The 17,957-nt window shown below is 50.9% G+C and overlaps 2 protein-coding genes across 4 annotated transcripts in view; one reads left to right on the top strand and one right to left on the bottom strand.

Moving 5' to 3' along the window:
* MCAM (melanoma cell adhesion molecule) lies at positions 1-8,649 on the top strand. 3 transcript variants are annotated; one of them, XM_004052273.5, is made up of 16 exons: positions 1-135; positions 1,902-2,026; positions 2,125-2,332; positions 2,416-2,486; positions 2,589-2,676; positions 4,214-4,393; positions 4,513-4,634; positions 4,733-4,895; positions 5,018-5,136; positions 5,239-5,380; positions 5,537-5,658; positions 5,767-5,908; positions 6,003-6,098; positions 6,285-6,432; positions 6,722-6,839; positions 7,274-8,649. In XM_004052273.5, the coding sequence occupies exons 1-16, from the start codon at positions 69-71 to the stop codon at positions 7,301-7,303; spliced, it is 1,941 nt and encodes a 646-aa protein (XP_004052321.2). In that variant the 5' UTR covers positions 1-68; the 3' UTR covers positions 7,304-8,649. The 3 variants fall into 3 exon arrangements, with proteins under 3 accessions (XP_004052321.2, XP_018892281.2, XP_018892282.1); XM_019036736.4 differs by lacking the exon at positions 6,003-6,098 and having other exon boundaries at positions 2-135; XM_019036737.4 differs by lacking the exon at positions 6,722-6,839 and having other exon boundaries at positions 2-135.
* A 378-nt stretch (positions 8,650-9,027) lies between these two features.
* The window catches only part of CBL (Cbl proto-oncogene), a 102,394-nt gene continuing 93,464 nt past the window's right edge, over positions 9,028-17,957 (bottom strand). Inside the window, exon 16 of the mRNA XM_004052272.5 lies at positions 9,028-17,672. Coding sequence (XP_004052320.1) covers positions 17,386-17,672 — 287 coding nt within the window. The 3' untranslated portion in view covers positions 9,028-17,385. The remainder of the gene's footprint in view (positions 17,673-17,957) is intronic.

Here is a 17,957-nt window from a genome sequence, read left to right as displayed (position 1 = left end):
GCCCCCCTGACGTCAGCCCCCGGCAGCCTCTAGCTGCTCACTTGGCTCTCGCCCTCCGGCCGGGAAGCATGGGGCTTCCCAGGCTGGTCTGCGCCTTCTTGCTCGCCGCCTGCTGCTGCTGTCCTCGCGTCGCGGGTGAGTGAGTTCGCAGGGGCCGCGCCCCGGCTAGGGGGTCTGCGGTGGAGCGTGCCAGGGAGCAGAGCCAGCGGCGCGGCGGGGTCGGGGCTTTGCATCTGGGAGGACGCGCCTCCTCCCTGGGTCCCCGATCCCCGGGCGCCTTGCGCGCGAGCAACTCTTCTTTGCAGCCAGTTTGCAGCCGGGATTCTAGAGTATCCCGGGAGCAGCACTCGGAAGGCGGGGAGGAGGCTGCTTCTGGGAACGAGAAGGGGTGGAGCTCAGCCTTTCGGGGTGCTGGGGGGTGGGTGGTCCCTGAGGTGCTCACTCTGGGGGCCCGCAATTGAAGCCGGGCAGGAGGCGCAGCTGGGGCGCATCCTCAAAGCCTGAATTCCGCGCCCGCCTGTTGCTGGAAAAGGCAGCTTCCTTCGCTGGAGGGGGTGCGCCGACCCACCCCTTCCCCCTTCTGCCTGGGCATCACGCCAGGCTGGAGGTGAGCGAGAGCGGGAGGTTCGGCGGCTCCCGCCCGAGCTGGGCGTTGGCAGGGGTTGCGGGGCGGTGTGGGTCGCCTCGCGCCTCCCCGAGTGATGGGATCATAGGGGACAGAGATGAGGGATGGAGGATTCCCATACTGGAAGCGCCCGCTGGCTTATTTTGGGGACCACATTCAGGTGGGAAGAGCGCCCGGGCACCTCGGAGCGTTTCTCCGGATCCGCCTGGTAGCAGGGCGCTCTCGGGTCCACGCTGCCCTTGTATGGCCCGCAGCGGTGTCGCGTGTTTCTCTTGGCTCCCATTCCGCCGTCCCAGCCGCTGTCCGGCTGGGGAAGGGGAGGGCTAGGCAATACCCAGCTCGCTGGCCTCATGCCCAGTGCCAACCATGTCCCTGGGGTATTCCAGGCCACTGCCTCCCAGGCTGACTTTATTTCTGGGGAAAGGGCTAAATCGGGCTCCACAGTTGCAGCCGGTCCAGCTCCACCCTGCCCTGCTCTTCTAGCTCTGGGAGGAGTCAGGGGTCTGAGGCTCTGGGTTGGAGACCCCACCTTCCACCTGCCCTCCTTGTCCGAGAGCCAAGGCAACAACCCTGGCATCCCAGAGCCCAGGCAGATGGTGTCGAGTGACATCACCTCCTCACAGGGCTGGCAGCACGCTGGCACCACTGACGTCACTCCTGCCCACTGCCTGGCCCTTGCCCTGACCCCTGGGGGAGACTCTGACCTCTCCATCCTTATCAGCTACCTAGGGCGGGGTCCGCGGGTGTGTGCGGAGTGTTCATGGAGGTGCTGCTGAGGGAGCATGAGACCGGAACTTCCGCCAGAGTTAGCCCGCTGGGGAGTTAGGGCAGGGATTTTGGAGGGCAGAGGGTAGAGCAGTGGTGTCTTCCCCTGGCGGTGGTGACACAAAAGGGCCTGTGTGCCCCAGCCTGGCACATGCTTTGCATTCCCACACTCTGAGCTCACCCGGAGAGGAGGGGGCCTGGAAGGAAAGGGGCCTTCCTCTTGGCCCCGAGCCTAGGTTGCCCCTTTCTGCCCCTCTACCAGCCTCAGCTGGAGCTGTTCGGTGCTCAGTCTCTGCTCAATCTCTGCTCGGCTCCAAGGACCTGGGGTCTCCTGGACGGGGAGAGGGCTGGCCCAGGTGGGGCGCGGGTCGGGGGGTAGAGCGTTCAGAGGACAGGGCCCTCTGCAGACCCTCTGAGTGGCAGGAAAAACAGCTGCAGCAGCGCTGCGAGGGGAGGGGCGGACAGCAGCCGGAGCTGACACAGCTGCGGGGGCCCCGCCTCCCTCCCCCAGGTGTGCCCGGAGAGGCTGAGCAGCCTGCGCCTGAGCTGGTGGAGGTGGAAGTGGGCAGCACAGCCCTTCTGAAGTGCGGCCTCTCCCAGTCCCAAGGCAACCTCAGCCATGTCGACTGGTTTTCTGTGAGTGCTTGGGCTCCTGCAAGAGCAGCCCGGGGAGGGAGACTCTGCCCCTCTTGTAGCCCAGGACCCTTCTCCTCCTCTGTGTCTCCTCCCATTAGGTCCACAAGGAGAAGCGGACGCTCATCTTCCGTGTGCGCCACGGCCAGGGCCAGAGCGAACCTGGGGAGTATGAGCAGCGGCTCAGCCTCCAGGACAGAGGGGCTACTCTGGCCCTGACTCAAGTCACCCCCCAAGACGAGCGCATCTTCTTGTGCCAGGGCAAGCGCCCTCGGTCCCAGGAGTACCGCATCCAGCTCCGCGTCTACAGTGCGTGACCCTGTGTCTGCCAGCAGGGTAGTGAGGGTGGTGGGACGTGGCCAGATGTCCCCCTCATTTCTATTTTCTTGTAGAAGCTCCGGAGGAGCCAAACATCCAGGTCAACCCCCTGGGCATCCCAGTGAACAGTAAGGAGCCTGAGGAGGTGAGATGTGTGGCAGGTGGGCTGGGCAGCTGGTGCGCAGCCGCTGAGATGGGGCTTGCAGGGGGCTCGGAGGCAGGGAGACTCACACCCTGTGCTCTTTAGGTTGCTACCTGTGTAGGGAGGAACGGGTACCCCATTCCTCAAGTCATCTGGTACAAGAATGGCCGGCCTCTGAAGGAGGAGAAGAACCGTGAGTAGCCCTTTCTCCCAAAAGCCACCCTTGGGCCAGGTGTGGTAGCTCACACCTGTAATCTCGGTGCTTTGGGAGGCCAAGGCAGGAGGATCTCTGGAGGCCAGGAGTTGAAGACCACCTTGGACAACATAGGGTGACCCTGTCTCTACAGAAAATAAAAAAATTAGCCAGGCATGGTGGTGTGTGCCTGTGGTCCCAGATACTTGGGAGGCTGAGGCAGGAGGATCATATGAGCCCAGGAAATGAAGGCTGCAGTGAGCTAGGATTGCGCCACCACACTCCGGCCTGGGTGACAGAGCGAGACCCCATCTCTTAAAAAGAGCTGTCCCTATGGTACTACACAGGAACTGCCTTAGATTTTCTTTAAGCTTTTAACTTAAAAAAATTATACAAATGGTACTTGAAAATATTTTCATGAGAATTTAAACTGACAAAAAATCTAGAAGTTTCTTCTTGCCTGAGACCCCCCCTCCCAGAAATAATCTCTGCTATCAGGGTGTGTTCTTTCAAGCCTATTTCTATGTATTTGCTCATATATAGAAACATTTCTAGAATGATATAGGCTTCTGTTTTTTATTATCTAAGTCAGTCATTCCTAACCAGGGGTGATTTTGTATCCCCTCCTCCTAGGAGATATTTGGCAATGTCTGGAGATATTTTTGGTTGTCACACATAGAGGGGGTGCTACTGCCATCTAGTAGGTAGAGAGACCAAGGATGTTGCTAACATCCTATAGGGCACAGGACAGCCCCCACAATAAAGAATCAACGTGGCCTAAAACATCAGTAGTGCTGGCTGGGCTCACGCCTGTAATCCCAGCACTTTTGGAGGCCAAGGTGGGCGGATCACCTGAGGTCGGGAGTTCAAGACCAGCCTGTCCAACACGGAGAAACCCCATCTCTACTGAAAATACAAAAGTAGCCGGGCGTGGTGGCGCATGTCTGTAACCCCAGCTACTCAGGAGGCTGAGGCAGGAGAATCACTTGAACCCGGGAGGGAGGTGGAGGTTGCGGTGAGCCGAGATTGTACCACTGCACTCCAGCCTGGGCAACAAGAGCGAAACTCTGTCTGAAAAAAAAAAAAAAAATTATCAGTAGTGCTGAGAAACCCTGGTCTAAGTGGTGGTATATGGTATACATTGTTAGACAATTTCTTTTGTACAATGTTTCTGGGTCAGTCTATTTAGATCAACTGATCCTTTTGCTTACTGCCAAGTTTTCCATACTATGCATAGCAGGTAGTCGAGTTCACCATTCCCCATTTAGTGGACATCTAGACGGCTGCTCGTTTTTATCATTGCAGCATTCTTTGCACACATCGTTGGATATGAGCAGACATGTAAATGTTTTTCTAGGGTTGACACTGAGCAGTAAAAGTGCTGGGTTGAAGGGTTTCCAGCTTGCATTTGTACCTGGCCTTCTACAGGGGACAGGGGACTATTTAGATGGTCCCCTGCCAACCCCGGTGGACAACCCTAGGGTGGGGCTGGAGGTGGGGCTGAGGCTGAGTCTTCCTCCCCTTCCTCCCTGCCCAGGGGTCCACATTCAGTCGTCCCAGACTGTGGAGTCGAGTGGTTTGTACACCTTGCAGAGTATTCTGAAGGCACAGCTGGTTAAAGAAGACAAAGATGCCCAGTTTTACTGTGAGCTCAACTACCGGCTGCCCAGTGGGAACCACATGAAGGAGTCCAGGGAAGTCACCGTCCCTGTTTTCTGTGAGTACTAACCTGACTCTGCTTACTGGGGCTGGGGCTGCTGGAAACTCCTGCTGGCTCCCCCTTATCCAGCCCAGGGTTGACTCATGGGCCAAGAGCTACCCCCTTTGCCTATGCAGACCCGACAGAAAAAGTGTGGTTGGAAGTGGAGCCCGTGGGAATGCTGAAGGAAGGGGACCGCGTGGAAATCAGGTGTTTGGCTGATGGCAACCCTCCACCACACTTCAGCATCAGCAAGCAGGTGTGGGGGCTTTGTGCTGGGTGCAGGTGGGGATGCAAGCAGAGACCCAGGTGGAGTGGCGGGAGGTGCACTCTGCTCACCTCCCCAATCCTCCCTAGAACCCTAGCACCAGGGAGGCAGAGGAAGAGACAACCAACGACAACGGGGTCCTGGTGCTGGAGCCTGCCCGGAAGGAACACAGTGGGCGCTATGAATGTCAGGGCCTGGACTTGGACACCATGATATCGCTGCCGAGTGAACCACAGGAACTACTGGTGAACTGTGAGGGGCTGGGGACCCAGGACAGGGGGACCCGGCTGGGGACCCAGGACAGGGGGACCAGGCTGGGGCAATAGGGAACTGGCCCCGCCCTGCCCTGGGTGACATGATTGCTGTACCCCCAGATGTGTCTGACGTCCGAGTGAGTCCCGCAGCCCCTGAGAAACAGGAAGGCAGCAGCCTCACCCTGACCTGTGAGGCAGAGAGTAGCCAGGACCTCGAGTTCCAGTGGCTGAGAGAAGAGGTACCCAGGCGGGTCTGGGGCAAGGGGCTGATGGGGTGGGTGGGGCTGGGGGTGACAAGAATGTGCTCTTTCCCAGACCCTCTGACCCATCTCTCATCCCAGACAGGCCAGGTGCTGGAAAGGGGGCCTGTGCTTCAGCTGCATGACCTGAAACGGGAGGCAGGAGGCAGCTATCGCTGCGTGGCGTCTGTGCCCAGCATACCCGGCCTGAACCGCACACAGCTGGTCAAGGTGGCCATTTTTGGTGAGGCCCTCCCTCTGGGTAGAGACCAGGTCACCCCAAGTGGGGTGGTTTTTAAGCTCTTTGACAAAAAGCCACCTGCTGCCCTGGGGAGCTCTGGTGCGGAGGGGGAGGCAGGCTAGCTGGGCTTGCCGCCTCACCTCTCCCTACCTCCCCAAGGCCCCCCTTGGATGGCATTCAAGGAGAGGAAGGTGTGGGTGAAAGAGAATATGGTGTTGAATCTGTCTTGCGAAGCGTCAGGGCACCCCCGGCCCACCATCTCCTGGAACGTCAACGGCACGGTGAGCGGGTGTCTCATCTGCCACACTCTCCTAATCCCTGCCTGGGCTTTGTGGCCAGGACCAGAGATCCTCCCCATCCCCTGAGCTGCCTCCTTCCTTTCCTCGCAGGCAAGTGAACAAGACCAAGATCCACAGCGAGTCCTGAGCACCCTGAATGTCCTCGTGACCCCGGAGCTGTTGGAGACAGGTGTTGAATGCACGGCCTCCAACGACCTGGGCAAAAACACCAGCGTCCTCTTCCTGGAGCTGGGTGAGGGCTGCATCCCTGCAGGGGATGGCAGGGGCAGGCCCAGGCACGGGCAGTAACTTGCGCTTCTCCTAACACCCCTCCCTCTGCCTCCTAGTCAATTTAACCACCCTCACACCAGACTCCAACACAACCACTGGCCTCAGCACTTCCACTGCCAGTCCTCATACCAGAGCCAACAGCACCTCCACAGGTAAGCCAGGCCTGGCAAGAGAACAGGGCTATGCCAGGGCATCCTTTCTGCCCTGTCCCTCCCCAGAGAGCCCTGTCCAGAAAGGTGAGTAGCAGCCCCATCTTGTCGGCCCTGGACTGGCTGGGGCAACGATGATGACGAGGTGGCCTGGGGCAGGGAGTGACGAGGAGTGTCTTTGTGGCGCAGAGAGAAAGCTGCCGGAGCCGGAGAGCCAGGGCGTGGTCATCGTGGCTGTGATTGTGTGCATCCTGGTCCTGGCGGTGCTGGGCGCTGTCCTCTATTTCCTCTATAAGAAGGGCAAGCTGCCGTGCGGGCGCTCAGGCAAGCAGGAGATGTAAGCCCAACACCGGCCCCTCCGCCCCCGCCCGTTTTGCCCCCCAGCCTGCTGCCTGCCCAGCGCCCGCCTGCCCCTCGAGAGCAGGAGTGGGGCCCTGGGTCAGGGTGCTGCCCGCTCCACTGCCCACTGCCCAGCTTCCATCAGCCACATGGTCTCATGACCTGCTTCCCTGCCCTGGGCTGGCCCTGGAGCAAGGAGCCCTCATCCATTCCACATCCTTCACAGTGGGCCCTTCTCTTCCTGTGGCCCTGAGGTACCAACCTCTCACCTCCCTCCCTCCTCCCAGCACGCTGCCCCCGTCTCGTAAGAGCGAATTTGTAGTTGAAGTTAAGTCAGATAAGCTCCCAGAAGAGATGGGCCTCCTGCAGGGCAGCAGCGGTGACAAGAGGGCTCCGGGAGACCAGGTAGGAGGCGGTTCCTGTGGCCAGAGCCTGCCACATCCTCAGGGACCGGGGGCAGTAGGGACTAACGGTTCTAACTCTCTATCCTTCATCCCTCTTTGTCGGAGATAGGGAGCAGGCCCCATCTTGCCTCCTTAACACTACTCACAGATGGCAGGGCCAAGCAAGTGGCTGAGGGAGCTTGGAGGAGGACTGAGAAAGACCCTGTCCCATCACCTTTTCCTGACCAATGCCCGTGGCTCTGGGTGTGGCCATTTCACCAGTGCAGTCAGACGGGGGCCGCCCTCCTTCCCTGGCCTGCCATGCCCATCCTCGCTTCCTCCCCAATGCTGCCCACCAAGTTCATCGGCTTCTGCTTCCATCTCTCCTGCCTCTCGGTGCTCACACCTTCAACTCAGCACCGTCTCCGTGTCCCCCTCTTCTCTACCCACTTTTAGGGAGAGAAATACATCGATCTGAGGCATTAGCCCCGAATCACTTCAGCTCCCTTCCCTGCCTGGACCATTCCCAGCTCCCTGCTCACTCTTCTCTCAGCCAAAGCCTCCAAAGGGACTAGAGAGAAGCCTCCTGCTCCCCTCGCCTGCACACCCCCTTTCAGAGGGCCACTGGGTTAGGACCTGAGGACCTCACTTGGCCCTGCAAGGCCCGCTTTTCAGGGACCAGTCCACCACCATCTCCACGTTGAGTGAAGCTCATCCCAAGCAAGGAGCCCCAGTCTCCCGAGCGGGTAGGAGAGTTTCTTGCAGAACGTGTTTTTTCTTTACACACATTATGGCTGTAAATACCTGGCTCCTGCCAGCAGCTGAGCTGGGTAGCCTCCCTGAGCTGGTTTCCTGCCCCAAAGGCTGGCTTCCATCATCCAGGTGCACCACTGAAGTGAGGACACACCGGAGCCAGGCGCCTGCTCATGTTGAAGTGCGCTGTTCACACCTGCTCCGGAGAGCACCCCAGCAGCATCCAGAAGCAGCTGCAGTGTTGCTGCCACCACCCTCCTGTCTGCCTCTTCAAAGTCTCCTGTGACATTTTTTCTTTGGTCAGAAGCCAGGAACTGGTGTCATTCCTTAAAAGATCCGTGCCGGGGCCGGGCGCGGTGGCTCACGCCTGTAATCCCAGCACTTTGGGAGGCCGAGGCGGGCGGATCACAAGGTCAGGACGAGACCATCCTGGCTAACACGGTGAAACCCCGTCTCTACTAAAAATACAAAAAAAAATTAGCTAGGCGTAGTGGTTGGCACCTATAGTCCCAGCTACTCGGAAGGCTGAAGCAGGAGAATGGTGTGAATCCAGGAGGTGGAGCTTGCAGTGAGCCGAGACCGTGCCACTGCACTCCAGCCTGGGCAACACAGCGAGACTCTGTCTCGAGGAAAAAAAAAAAAAAAAAAAGATACGTGCCTGCAGTGAGGAAGCTGGGCACTGTTTTTGAGTTCAGGTGAATTAGCCTCAATCCCCCGTGTTCACTTGGCTCCCATAGCCCTCTTGATGATGGATCACGTAAGACTGAAAGGCAAGGGGAGCAGACAAAGATGAGGTCTACACTGTCCTTCATGGGGATTAAAGCTATGGTTATATTAGCACCAAACTTCTACAAACCAAGCTCAGGGCCCCAACCCTAGAAGGGCCCAAATGAGAGAATGGTACTTAGGGATGGAAAACAAACAGGGGCCTGGCTAGAGCTTCGGGTGTGTGTGTCTGTGTGTATGCATACATATGTGTGTATATATGGTTTTGACAGGTGTGTAAATTTGCAAATTGTTTCCTTTATATATGTATGTATATATATATGAAAAATAAAGCTTAATTGTCCCAGAAATCATACATTGCTTTTTATTCATCATGGGTACCATAGGAACCTGGGGGCCTCTGAAACTACAACCAAAAGGCACACAAAACCGTTTCCAGTTGGCAGCAGAGATCAGGGGTTACCTCTGCTTCTGAGCAAATGGCTCAAGTTCTACCACAGAGCAGACAGTCACCCTACTTTTCAGCAGCAAAACTGCCCTGATGATGCAGCACGAAGGGCCTGGCAGGCTGTCAGCAGGAGCTGTGTCCCCTTCCTATGCTTTCCTGCCACTTGGAACTGCCCTCCAGACAGCAGCTCAGGCTCACCGCCATGAGGAAGGGGGCCTTGGCATTTGGTCCTACGGCAACTCGAGTATTGCCTCCCAACCCCCTGAATGAGCAAGAACTCAAGTCCGCTACAACAAAGAAACTTTATTTAAAAATATTTTTTTACAGACATGGGTGCTTGAAAAAGCTCTTTAGTTAACTGTGTATGGAAATGAAAAAAAATTAATAAATAACATTAGTATAACAGACTTCTAAACATTAATACATTGGCAAAATAAAATGGACTTAAAATGAAAATGAATCTTAAAGCTCTGCTATTCTCTGTAAGAATATTTACCTTCTGTTTTTCTTATTCTTTACAGGTGAGAATGATTAAATACTGCTAATATCAATTTTTTATATTAATGACACATTTTTAAAATAGTCCACGAAAATCTCATCTATGTGTTTGTTTTGTTTTCTTCTTAACACTGATATACAAATTGGGACTCTTCATTCTGGAGAAAGCATCAGGTTCTCTCCAGCACTCCCAGGCTAAGAATTTCAAAATCTTGAATAAGGAGGACTTTAAAATTTCTGTCTCCCAATTCTTTATTAGTTAAAGGCAGGGGAAAACTGAGGAAAGGGTAAAAGATAAGTAAGATGGCATTATATAGAAAAACTTTTGCTAAAGCTCACTATAGTCACATTACTGAGGACAGGCTTCTGGTCCATGTTCCTTGCTGCCCTTCCCTGGGGAAACCAGGCCCTGCAGAGGGCACTAGCTGCTTAATGCTTTAAGTCTGAAGCCTTCAAATGAAAGGCCAGCCACATCTGATGGGGGCTGGGGGGTGGGGGCAGGAGGTCTAGACCAGTTCAGGATCCAGCAAAAAGAAAAGACAAAGCCACCAACCTCCCCTTCTCAGGAGAGTCCATCCTATACTCCTCCACACAACTAGGTAATTAATGTCATCAGAAGGCTAGGACACTTGGAATGGTCCAGAGTTTACCTGGGAACTGTGGAACATTCTGTCTTTTGCAGGAGACAAGGCATGCAACCTGATAACTAAGCTTGTGATTGGAACCAACCGAATGATCCCAGGGTACAATGCTTCTCTCCTCCACTGAAGTCTCACAGCAGGGGAAAGGGACTCCGGACACACTGCACCTGCATGTCACCTCTCCAGTCACAGAGAGCATTCTTTCCTGTCTCCTAGACACTAAGGACTAATGAAACTCAAGGTAGAGGAGCTCAGACTCTGGTATTTCCATATTAAGTCCTAAAATGCAGCCTGGGATACAGTGCTGCCTTAGAAAGGCACAAAACATTTGGCTTTTTTTTTTTTTTCAGTGTGCTAAAAATTGTTTTGTTTTGAGTAAAGGAAAAAGATATATAAGGTTAAAAATCTCAAGTCACCATAGCCAGAAAACAGATGTAGGAGGTGCCTCATAGCTGCCATGCCCCTACCACATGTGTCAGCAGGAAGTCAGGCTTTTCTTTCAAGGCCAAGACACTAGAACAGTGCTGAGCAGGGTAGGTCAGGAGGCATTTACTCTCATGGGCATTGCGTTGCAGGCTCACTCACCCAGACAGCAGGAGAAACAGGCCATGGAAGACAACACGTGGTCTACAGACTCATAAGTAGTTCTCTGCCTCTCCAGTTTTAAGATGGCCATAAGCATGGCTACCCTCACCCACAACAAGGTCAGAGGTAGGTAGAGAGGAGGGAGCTGACACACAGGCACCCAGGACACCCTGCTTCAGGGCTCAGCATGGAGGTGGCGCAAGGCCTGAGGAGTTGCACATAGCACGCATTGAGCAATATTCCTCTCTGGCCTCCTGTCTGATTTAGGGGCAGAAGGAGAATGTAGGAGAGGCAATGCTGGTGGGGAGGGGGCGGGGCCTGACATTCATTTTTGGGACTGAATCAGGCAATCAGGACTCTGCTGATTTCTTCAGCTGCCAAATCAGGAGATCTGAGGTTGGCTTTTGGGCTTTGCTCTGTACAAACACAGGGAGGGGTCGGCTGCATTTTTCTCAACCTCTGTACCCAGGAAGGGGCGGCAAGAGCACCACACAGCTTAGTCTGTCTGTCAACAGCCGGCCCTTCCACCCGTGCTCCCCACCTGACTCGCCATGGACATGCGGGGCTTGCTCTCCCCATCCCTATTTCCCCATCTCTTACTCTTTTGCTACTTTCCAGAACCAAGAAATATTGGTATTTCCCACTGGAACCAACCCAGATTTCCTGGGACACAATGAAGGCACACGGCACTGCTGTCCCTCTGCTGCTTAACTCCGGAGCTTAGTCTACAACATCAAAGGCAAAGTCTGATGACCCACCCTTCCTCCCTTGACGGACATCTTTGGATTATTAGGTAACTTCTGTGTGTATCAAATGACTCTAGCAGTTTAAAAAACTTTTAAGTAAGGCAGTATGGAATACCTTACAACTCAGGACAGGCTCTGAGATGAGAGAAATATAAGATCAAAAGATTTAGGCAAGCAAAAGCATAGTTTAAAAAAAAAACAGAAAAAGAAAGCTTTTATATAGGCCTAAAATGAAAGCAATTGCCAGAGAAGACACAGGTATACTGTCTAAAGAGCTCTTGGTAAAAACTCTATCCTAAACTGGAATCTATATTTAATTTCTATCCTGGCAACTGCTCCAATATTATATATTCTTACTGGCTCTGGCAAGGTAGTTTCTGAGGTGCCTAGGAAGGCTTGCCTGAGAACATTACTGCAGAGCGGCCCTCACACAGGAAGGAGCGAGAGGGTGAGGAGGAGAGTGGAGGAGACAGGCCACAAGCCCAGAGAATGAACATTTTCAAGCACTCAAACCTGAAGAGGACCCAGAAGTCCATGGATAGTGGCTACAGTGGAACCCGTCATTAGATTCTGCTCTCTAAATAAACACGGAAGAAGGCAAAAGACCTGAGGCTGAATGGAGGCTAAGGAAGGCCACCCAGGAACAGGCTAGCTCTGGAACAGGACAGGCTGGCCCACAAGAGGGAGGTAAGAAATCCTGGATGCCAAGACTGACAAAGGGAAGAAAAACAGGAAATAAAGAAGACAATGACCAGAATTAAATTAAACCTAAGAATTTCTATGATGTCCCAGACAAACTCCCGTGCCTTCCTGTCCACTAGCAAAAAGGCAGGAGTAGTGGCTTTACTCCTTGAGTAAGAAGCCTTTTTAGGGTGTCTGTGGAGTCTCTGCTCACTTCTCTGAGAAGCTCCCTGTCTCCAGCTGAAGGAGCCTGCCACAGCTCTGCTCTCCCTGGCAAGGCCAACTGCTCAGGGATAGATACTTGATCAATGTGCTGGGCTGAGTGTAGTTTTTCTTAAGAAAACGAAGTATGGGCCAGGCGCGGTGGCTCACGCCGGTAATCTTAGCACTTTGGGAGGCCGAGGTGGGTGGATCATGAGGTCAGGAGTTCAAGACCAGCCTAGCCAAGACGGTGAAACCCTGTCTCTACTAAAAATATGAACATTAGCTGGGCATGGTGGCAGGCGCCTGTAATCCCAGCTACTCGGGAGGTTGAGGCAGAGAACTGCTTGAACCTGGGAGGTGGAGGTTGCGGTGAGTTGAGACTGCACCACTGCACTCCAGCCTGGGCGACACAGCGAGACTCCGTCTCAAAAAAAAAAAAAAAAATTAAGTATGGGAAATTGAGAATTTGTTCATGGTGATCCCCAGAGTTGGAAGGTGGTGTAGACTTGAGGACTGGAGTGCCTATTTGGGGGCCACATATACCATAAGCAGACTGTGAAGCGGGAGAAAGGACTAGGTGCAAAGCTCTGCAGTTCCAGCTCCACCCGAGAACCAAAGGCACTTCCCGTCCTGGGTTCTGCGAAATACCCTGCATCCTTACCATGACTCCACTCCCTCCTTTCTTCCGCTTGAACATTTCTGTTTCTTGTATCCAAAGGATCCCTAAGCAGTCAAAAATATAACCTTGACCGTCCTTCACTATCCACCACCCTCTAGGCATTAAGCTGTTCTATGTATTTCCAACAAAACACCGCTCATGGAGACTGAGTTCAAAGGAGTGATAGTAATAGTTTATGCTGAGTTACAGTATTTTAGATTGAGCTTCTAAAGCTCTAAGGTCTGGTAGAATGATGTGTGGACACTAAGCTTTAGAATCCCTCAACTCCTTGCTCTGGGAGGGAGGTAAAGGCTGACAATTAGGGGACTGATGGAGTTCAATCTGTATTAATGTCTGGCTCTTGGAAGACCCAACAACTGACTAAAGGCTCTTTGGGTTCTGAGACCCGAAGACAGGGTCCACACCTCCAGCCCTTCTAAAACATAGTTAGCAACAACGGTTGTTGGAAAGACTGGAAAACCAATTCCAAATAGTACAGGACATGGTGACAGGTCCCAGAAGGGTGATACGAAAATCCTCCCAACAAGGGGGATTAGGGACATAGCAGCTCAGGAAAAAGTTCAAGGAAGGCACTAGATTGGAAAGGGGAGTGTGGGCAGATGCTTTGCTTAAACATTTAATGCCCTACTGTGCAACTCTGAGCCAACTTACCTTTCAACTCACCAAACAGATTCTAATTATGTTGCAACAAATTCCAACATAAAAACAGTAGGTATCCATGACACTTACACCAAGGAATCTCCCAGGTATTATCAAAGCTATAGGAGACAACAGGGTATAATGGGAGAATCTTGGCCTGTTATTAACCAGGATAGCTCTATAAGGAAAGGTAAGTCTACATGAAAGAGCTGTGAATAAAAATTGCACAATCTTACTGGGAAGAGCTATTTTAAGGTCAAACGCAGAGGCTATGACAGCCCAAGTACAATCCCCCAAACATTAGTAAACTACTATGTGGTGCCAAGGGAAGGACACATACCTGACATTTCTGGCACATGGTCATCACTCATAAACATTTGCTGGATGAACAAACAAACTGTTAGAGCCAGACCAATAGTCAGAAAACTATTTTTCAATGAACAGTGGTCATTCCAGAGTCAGAAAGGCCAACGGCAAGAAGAGGGACTTATAGTTTGAGAAGGTCTATAATCTTCTGACTTTAATGACGTGAGGTAGGAGAATATTCTGCTTTATCACCATTGCTGAACACCTACAAAAAGAACTAGATCTTAAAGGGAATATATAGATGGTCCCTAGTTTTTACAAGGAAATTTTGTTATAAAAATTTGTGAGTTGACTGTTTGGGACCATAAACACATTTTACTTTTCTATAGAGAAAACACATATTTTAAGAGTGATGAACAGTGACCCCCACCTCCCTTAACCAGAAATCTTTTAAATCTACAAAATAGTTAAATAATACTAACAGTACTATCCCACATCTTGGGCCCCGGTAATGAGGGTCTGTGTAAGAAGAGAAAGGGACGAGAAGAATGGTAGATTATGTAGAATGGGGCTGGGGGGTGACGAGCAAGTGGAAGAGAGTGGCCACCCACAGGTAGAGCACTATTCACAAAAATATTAACAGGTAAATGCTGAGATGAGAAACTGCCTAGTCTATTACTTAACTAAAGGGAGGTATATGAAGAGCCCACAGGTTTTTGCATTTTAAGAACCCTCTACTTTAGTGGAAGGAACATGGGGACAGCTGGAAAGGGGGATTGCTGCTCTGCAGCAACCCCGCAACAAGGCAGCTTGGAAAGCAACCCGTGAAGACACAGGGAAAGCATGAGACTGGCTGAATGCAACAGCCCAATGAATATGAGAAAAAGGAGAGCAAAGTGGTGTGGGTTTTTTTACTTTATTAGCCACTAGGAAGGGACAAGGGGAAGGGCTTGCCAAAAATGGCAAAACTCGAAGTCTGTTCATAAAAGGCAGTTTTAATTAAATTCAGAGCAAAGCCAAAGAATTTTAAATTGCCATACAAATGGAGGGTGAAGAATGGGTTACTGGTGCCTTAGTCAACAGAAAATATAAGAAATTAAGGTTTTGAGAATAACCTCAAAACAAAAGCCACATGAAAACTTTCCTTAATCTTGCCTGGCAATCTCAGGCACAGACCCAGGTGTGTCCTCAGAGCACCCAGTCAAAGGAAAGATCCTCATGAAATGATCCAAAACCTTGAATGCTGGCAGATACCTGTGACAAACTAACACCCAAGCCCATGGATGGCACACACGCACAACACAGGGAGCTGGAGCCTCAGTTTCACGCCGATTCAAAGAGCCACACAGGACTCAAAAAAGGAAAAGTCGAGACTGCCCTTAGCCTACACAGTAGGGAGATAATCTCCAGAGAAGATTCAGATGCATGGAAAACGCAAAAGATATATAGCCAATGCTTTGTCTTCCAAAGAGATCTTTAGACTACAGGCAATATCTGCAGATAAAGAAAAATTACAGTATGGATGGGCCTGGAAACTGCTTTTTTTTTTTCTAGTTCTTTGTCTAGGCCTTCAATATTTAAACAAAATGCAAAACTGAACGTTACCTCAAAATGAAACTGTGTGTGTACTGGCTGTTAGAAGTTGATGGCAGTCTGCTGTTTGATATTCACTGCCATCTTCCTCTGCCCCACTCTACCTCAACTCGGGACCGCCTCACCTAATGGTGGGCTTTGCCGCTTTATGCCATGTAGAGAAGACACTGGGTAACCACAGCAAATCAACACGAGATCCTGTACTCTGGGAATATAAATGGCTCTGAGGTCAGGGGATAAAACCAAAAGATCTAGGAGTAGCTGAATGCCAAGAGACGAGTTAGAACAAGTTTTAGTTCCAAAGATGATAAGACTGGAAAGAAAACTGATCCAAGGAGGGTCATTTCTGTGTAGATCTAAAGACAAAAGCATGATTTAGATTTTCAGGAAGACAGATTTATCAAAGAGCAGGCTTGCTTCTGACATGGAGAAAGGTTACACACTGATAAGAAAGTCAGCTAAACACTCTGGACAGAATACTAACTGAACTCGAGGGATCATTTATCAGCATATAAAAGAACTGACTAATGGTTCTCCCAACTGGACCCTCAATCTTCTTTATGAACTTGCAATTACACAAACTGCCAGCCCATATTGTCTTTGACTACAGTAATTTATTCACTGAATGATGTCTAATTACCGTGAAGAACACAGTAATTACAGAGAGTATTTAGGACCTCAGGTGAAGAGGAAAAGGGAAGAAAAGGAGGAAAGAGATGTTACATTCCCAAAGCCACAGGCACAAGAAAAGAACCACATCATCGGGAGGCAGCAATGCAGGGAAGGTGCTATCAGCAAGAGGCTGGGCCACCATGGACATTATCCCCACTCCTTAAAGGGCAAAGGAAAAAACCACTGCTGAAAATATAACCTAATATTCCTCATGTTCAAATGAAGACACCCATATAAGCTGAAATTAATTCACTGGGAAGAAAAACTGAACACATAAATCCTTACTGTCTATTTTGTGCATTTAAATAGCATGTGAACAAAGCTTCCTAAAAGCTTTCCGGTATTCTGGCCAGAAAGTCATCCTGGAAACAAATGTTCCTCCCTTCCCATTAAGTAGAAAGACTCATGACCTACATCAGAACACATACCTGGCACCAAGGCAACTGACTCCCACAGACTATTTTCTGGGGAGGGCATGGAATGTATTTAAAGGCCTCTATCTCAAATCGGTCATTATGTAATTAGGATAATCAAAACATCTTAATAGATTCAATGTTCCTATAGAAACAGTGCTTTGGAGTGACCAGTGTTAGCTGCTAGTATCAAACATGCCTATAATAGTGTAGCAACAGTACTTTTCCTCCCACTTATCTACCAAACAAACCAATACCATCACACACAATAAAGAACATCCCATAAGCTGCTTGGCCTCAGTAAGGCTGGCCATAGCAAGCCCATGGCCCAAGACAGAACACCAAGAAGGATGAGGAAGGAGTTGATGGGGAAAGAACAGACGGAAGGTGTTCTAAAAATAGAAGACTTTAGCTATGCACATGGTAATATAAGCCAAAGGGGAGTGTTGAAGTTGTAATACACATTAGGCTTGGGTATAATACCACAGTAGATGGAAGTCTTTAAAAAAAGATTCCTTCCTAAACCTTTTGTGCTAATTCCCTGCCTGGAATTAACACACACAGCAGGTTAATCTTATAATCACAAGGACACATACAACCACAGGCAGACACACACACACACGGCCACATCCTTAACCCAGGAAGTCTTAAGTCCTCAATTAGGATTTCCAGCAAAATACTTGTTCTACAGCTTTCTGGACTGTTCCCCAGGTAGGTTATCATGTAATATAATCCACACTCTCTCTACGTGGGAACTGAAGGACACCTTCAAATGCACTCAAGACCCATAAAATAATAAAACATACTAGCTGCTCCATTTTCATTTCACCACTTTGAAATCTTGGAACCACTGATGTGATATCCCATAGAGAGGGCAAGACTTCACTGTGAAGTCACCAAAGGAACTCCTGCCCTTCTAGGTGCCACTTGAGTAGTAACTCCCAACTCACTGGTCCTCTAAACCTGCAGCAGGGAGATGGTGTGCTAGGTAGCTACATGGGCAGGAGAAGAAATGGAAACAAATTCCCGGAGGATGTTTTTGGCCATCTCGATGTTGTTCTGGGCAATGACCAAAGCTTTCTGGATGTCCTGGTAGGAGTACCCCTGACTCATGAGGTTCTCGATCTCACTGGAGAGCTGAGGTGAGGCGGTGGCAGCAGAGGTGGCAGGACCACTACCTTGCTGACAGCTGCCAGCTTTCCGTTCAGAGTTGATTCTCCGAGGGAATGGTTTTGGAGGCCTCTCGGGAACTTGGGAACCTTCAGTGACATCTAGAAGAAATAGGAAATAAAATATTTGCAAATCTGGGGAAATCCTCATTTAACAACAGCAATAAAAATGTGCTAATATCAAGATATTACTGACTTCCTGTAAACTGGGTACATGCGCTCTTCAGTCACAAGGCTGGGTTTTACAGGTTCAAGGGTTTTAAGATATAGCCTCCTCCTTATCACAATAAAAACAACCTTCTAAATATACCATGCACCTGTCCTATGAACAATAACCACTGCAATCATAAACATCTGCATCATGCTTTACACTAAGCAACATGTTTG

Source organism: Gorilla gorilla, chromosome 9, assembly GCF_029281585.2.
Source record: "Gorilla gorilla gorilla isolate KB3781 chromosome 9, NHGRI_mGorGor1-v2.1_pri, whole genome shotgun sequence".
Lineage (NCBI taxonomy): Eukaryota > Metazoa > Chordata > Mammalia > Primates > Hominidae > Gorilla > Gorilla gorilla.
Note: the sequence above shows the minus strand (reverse complement) of the source record. Positions and strands in the feature narration are given on the sequence as shown.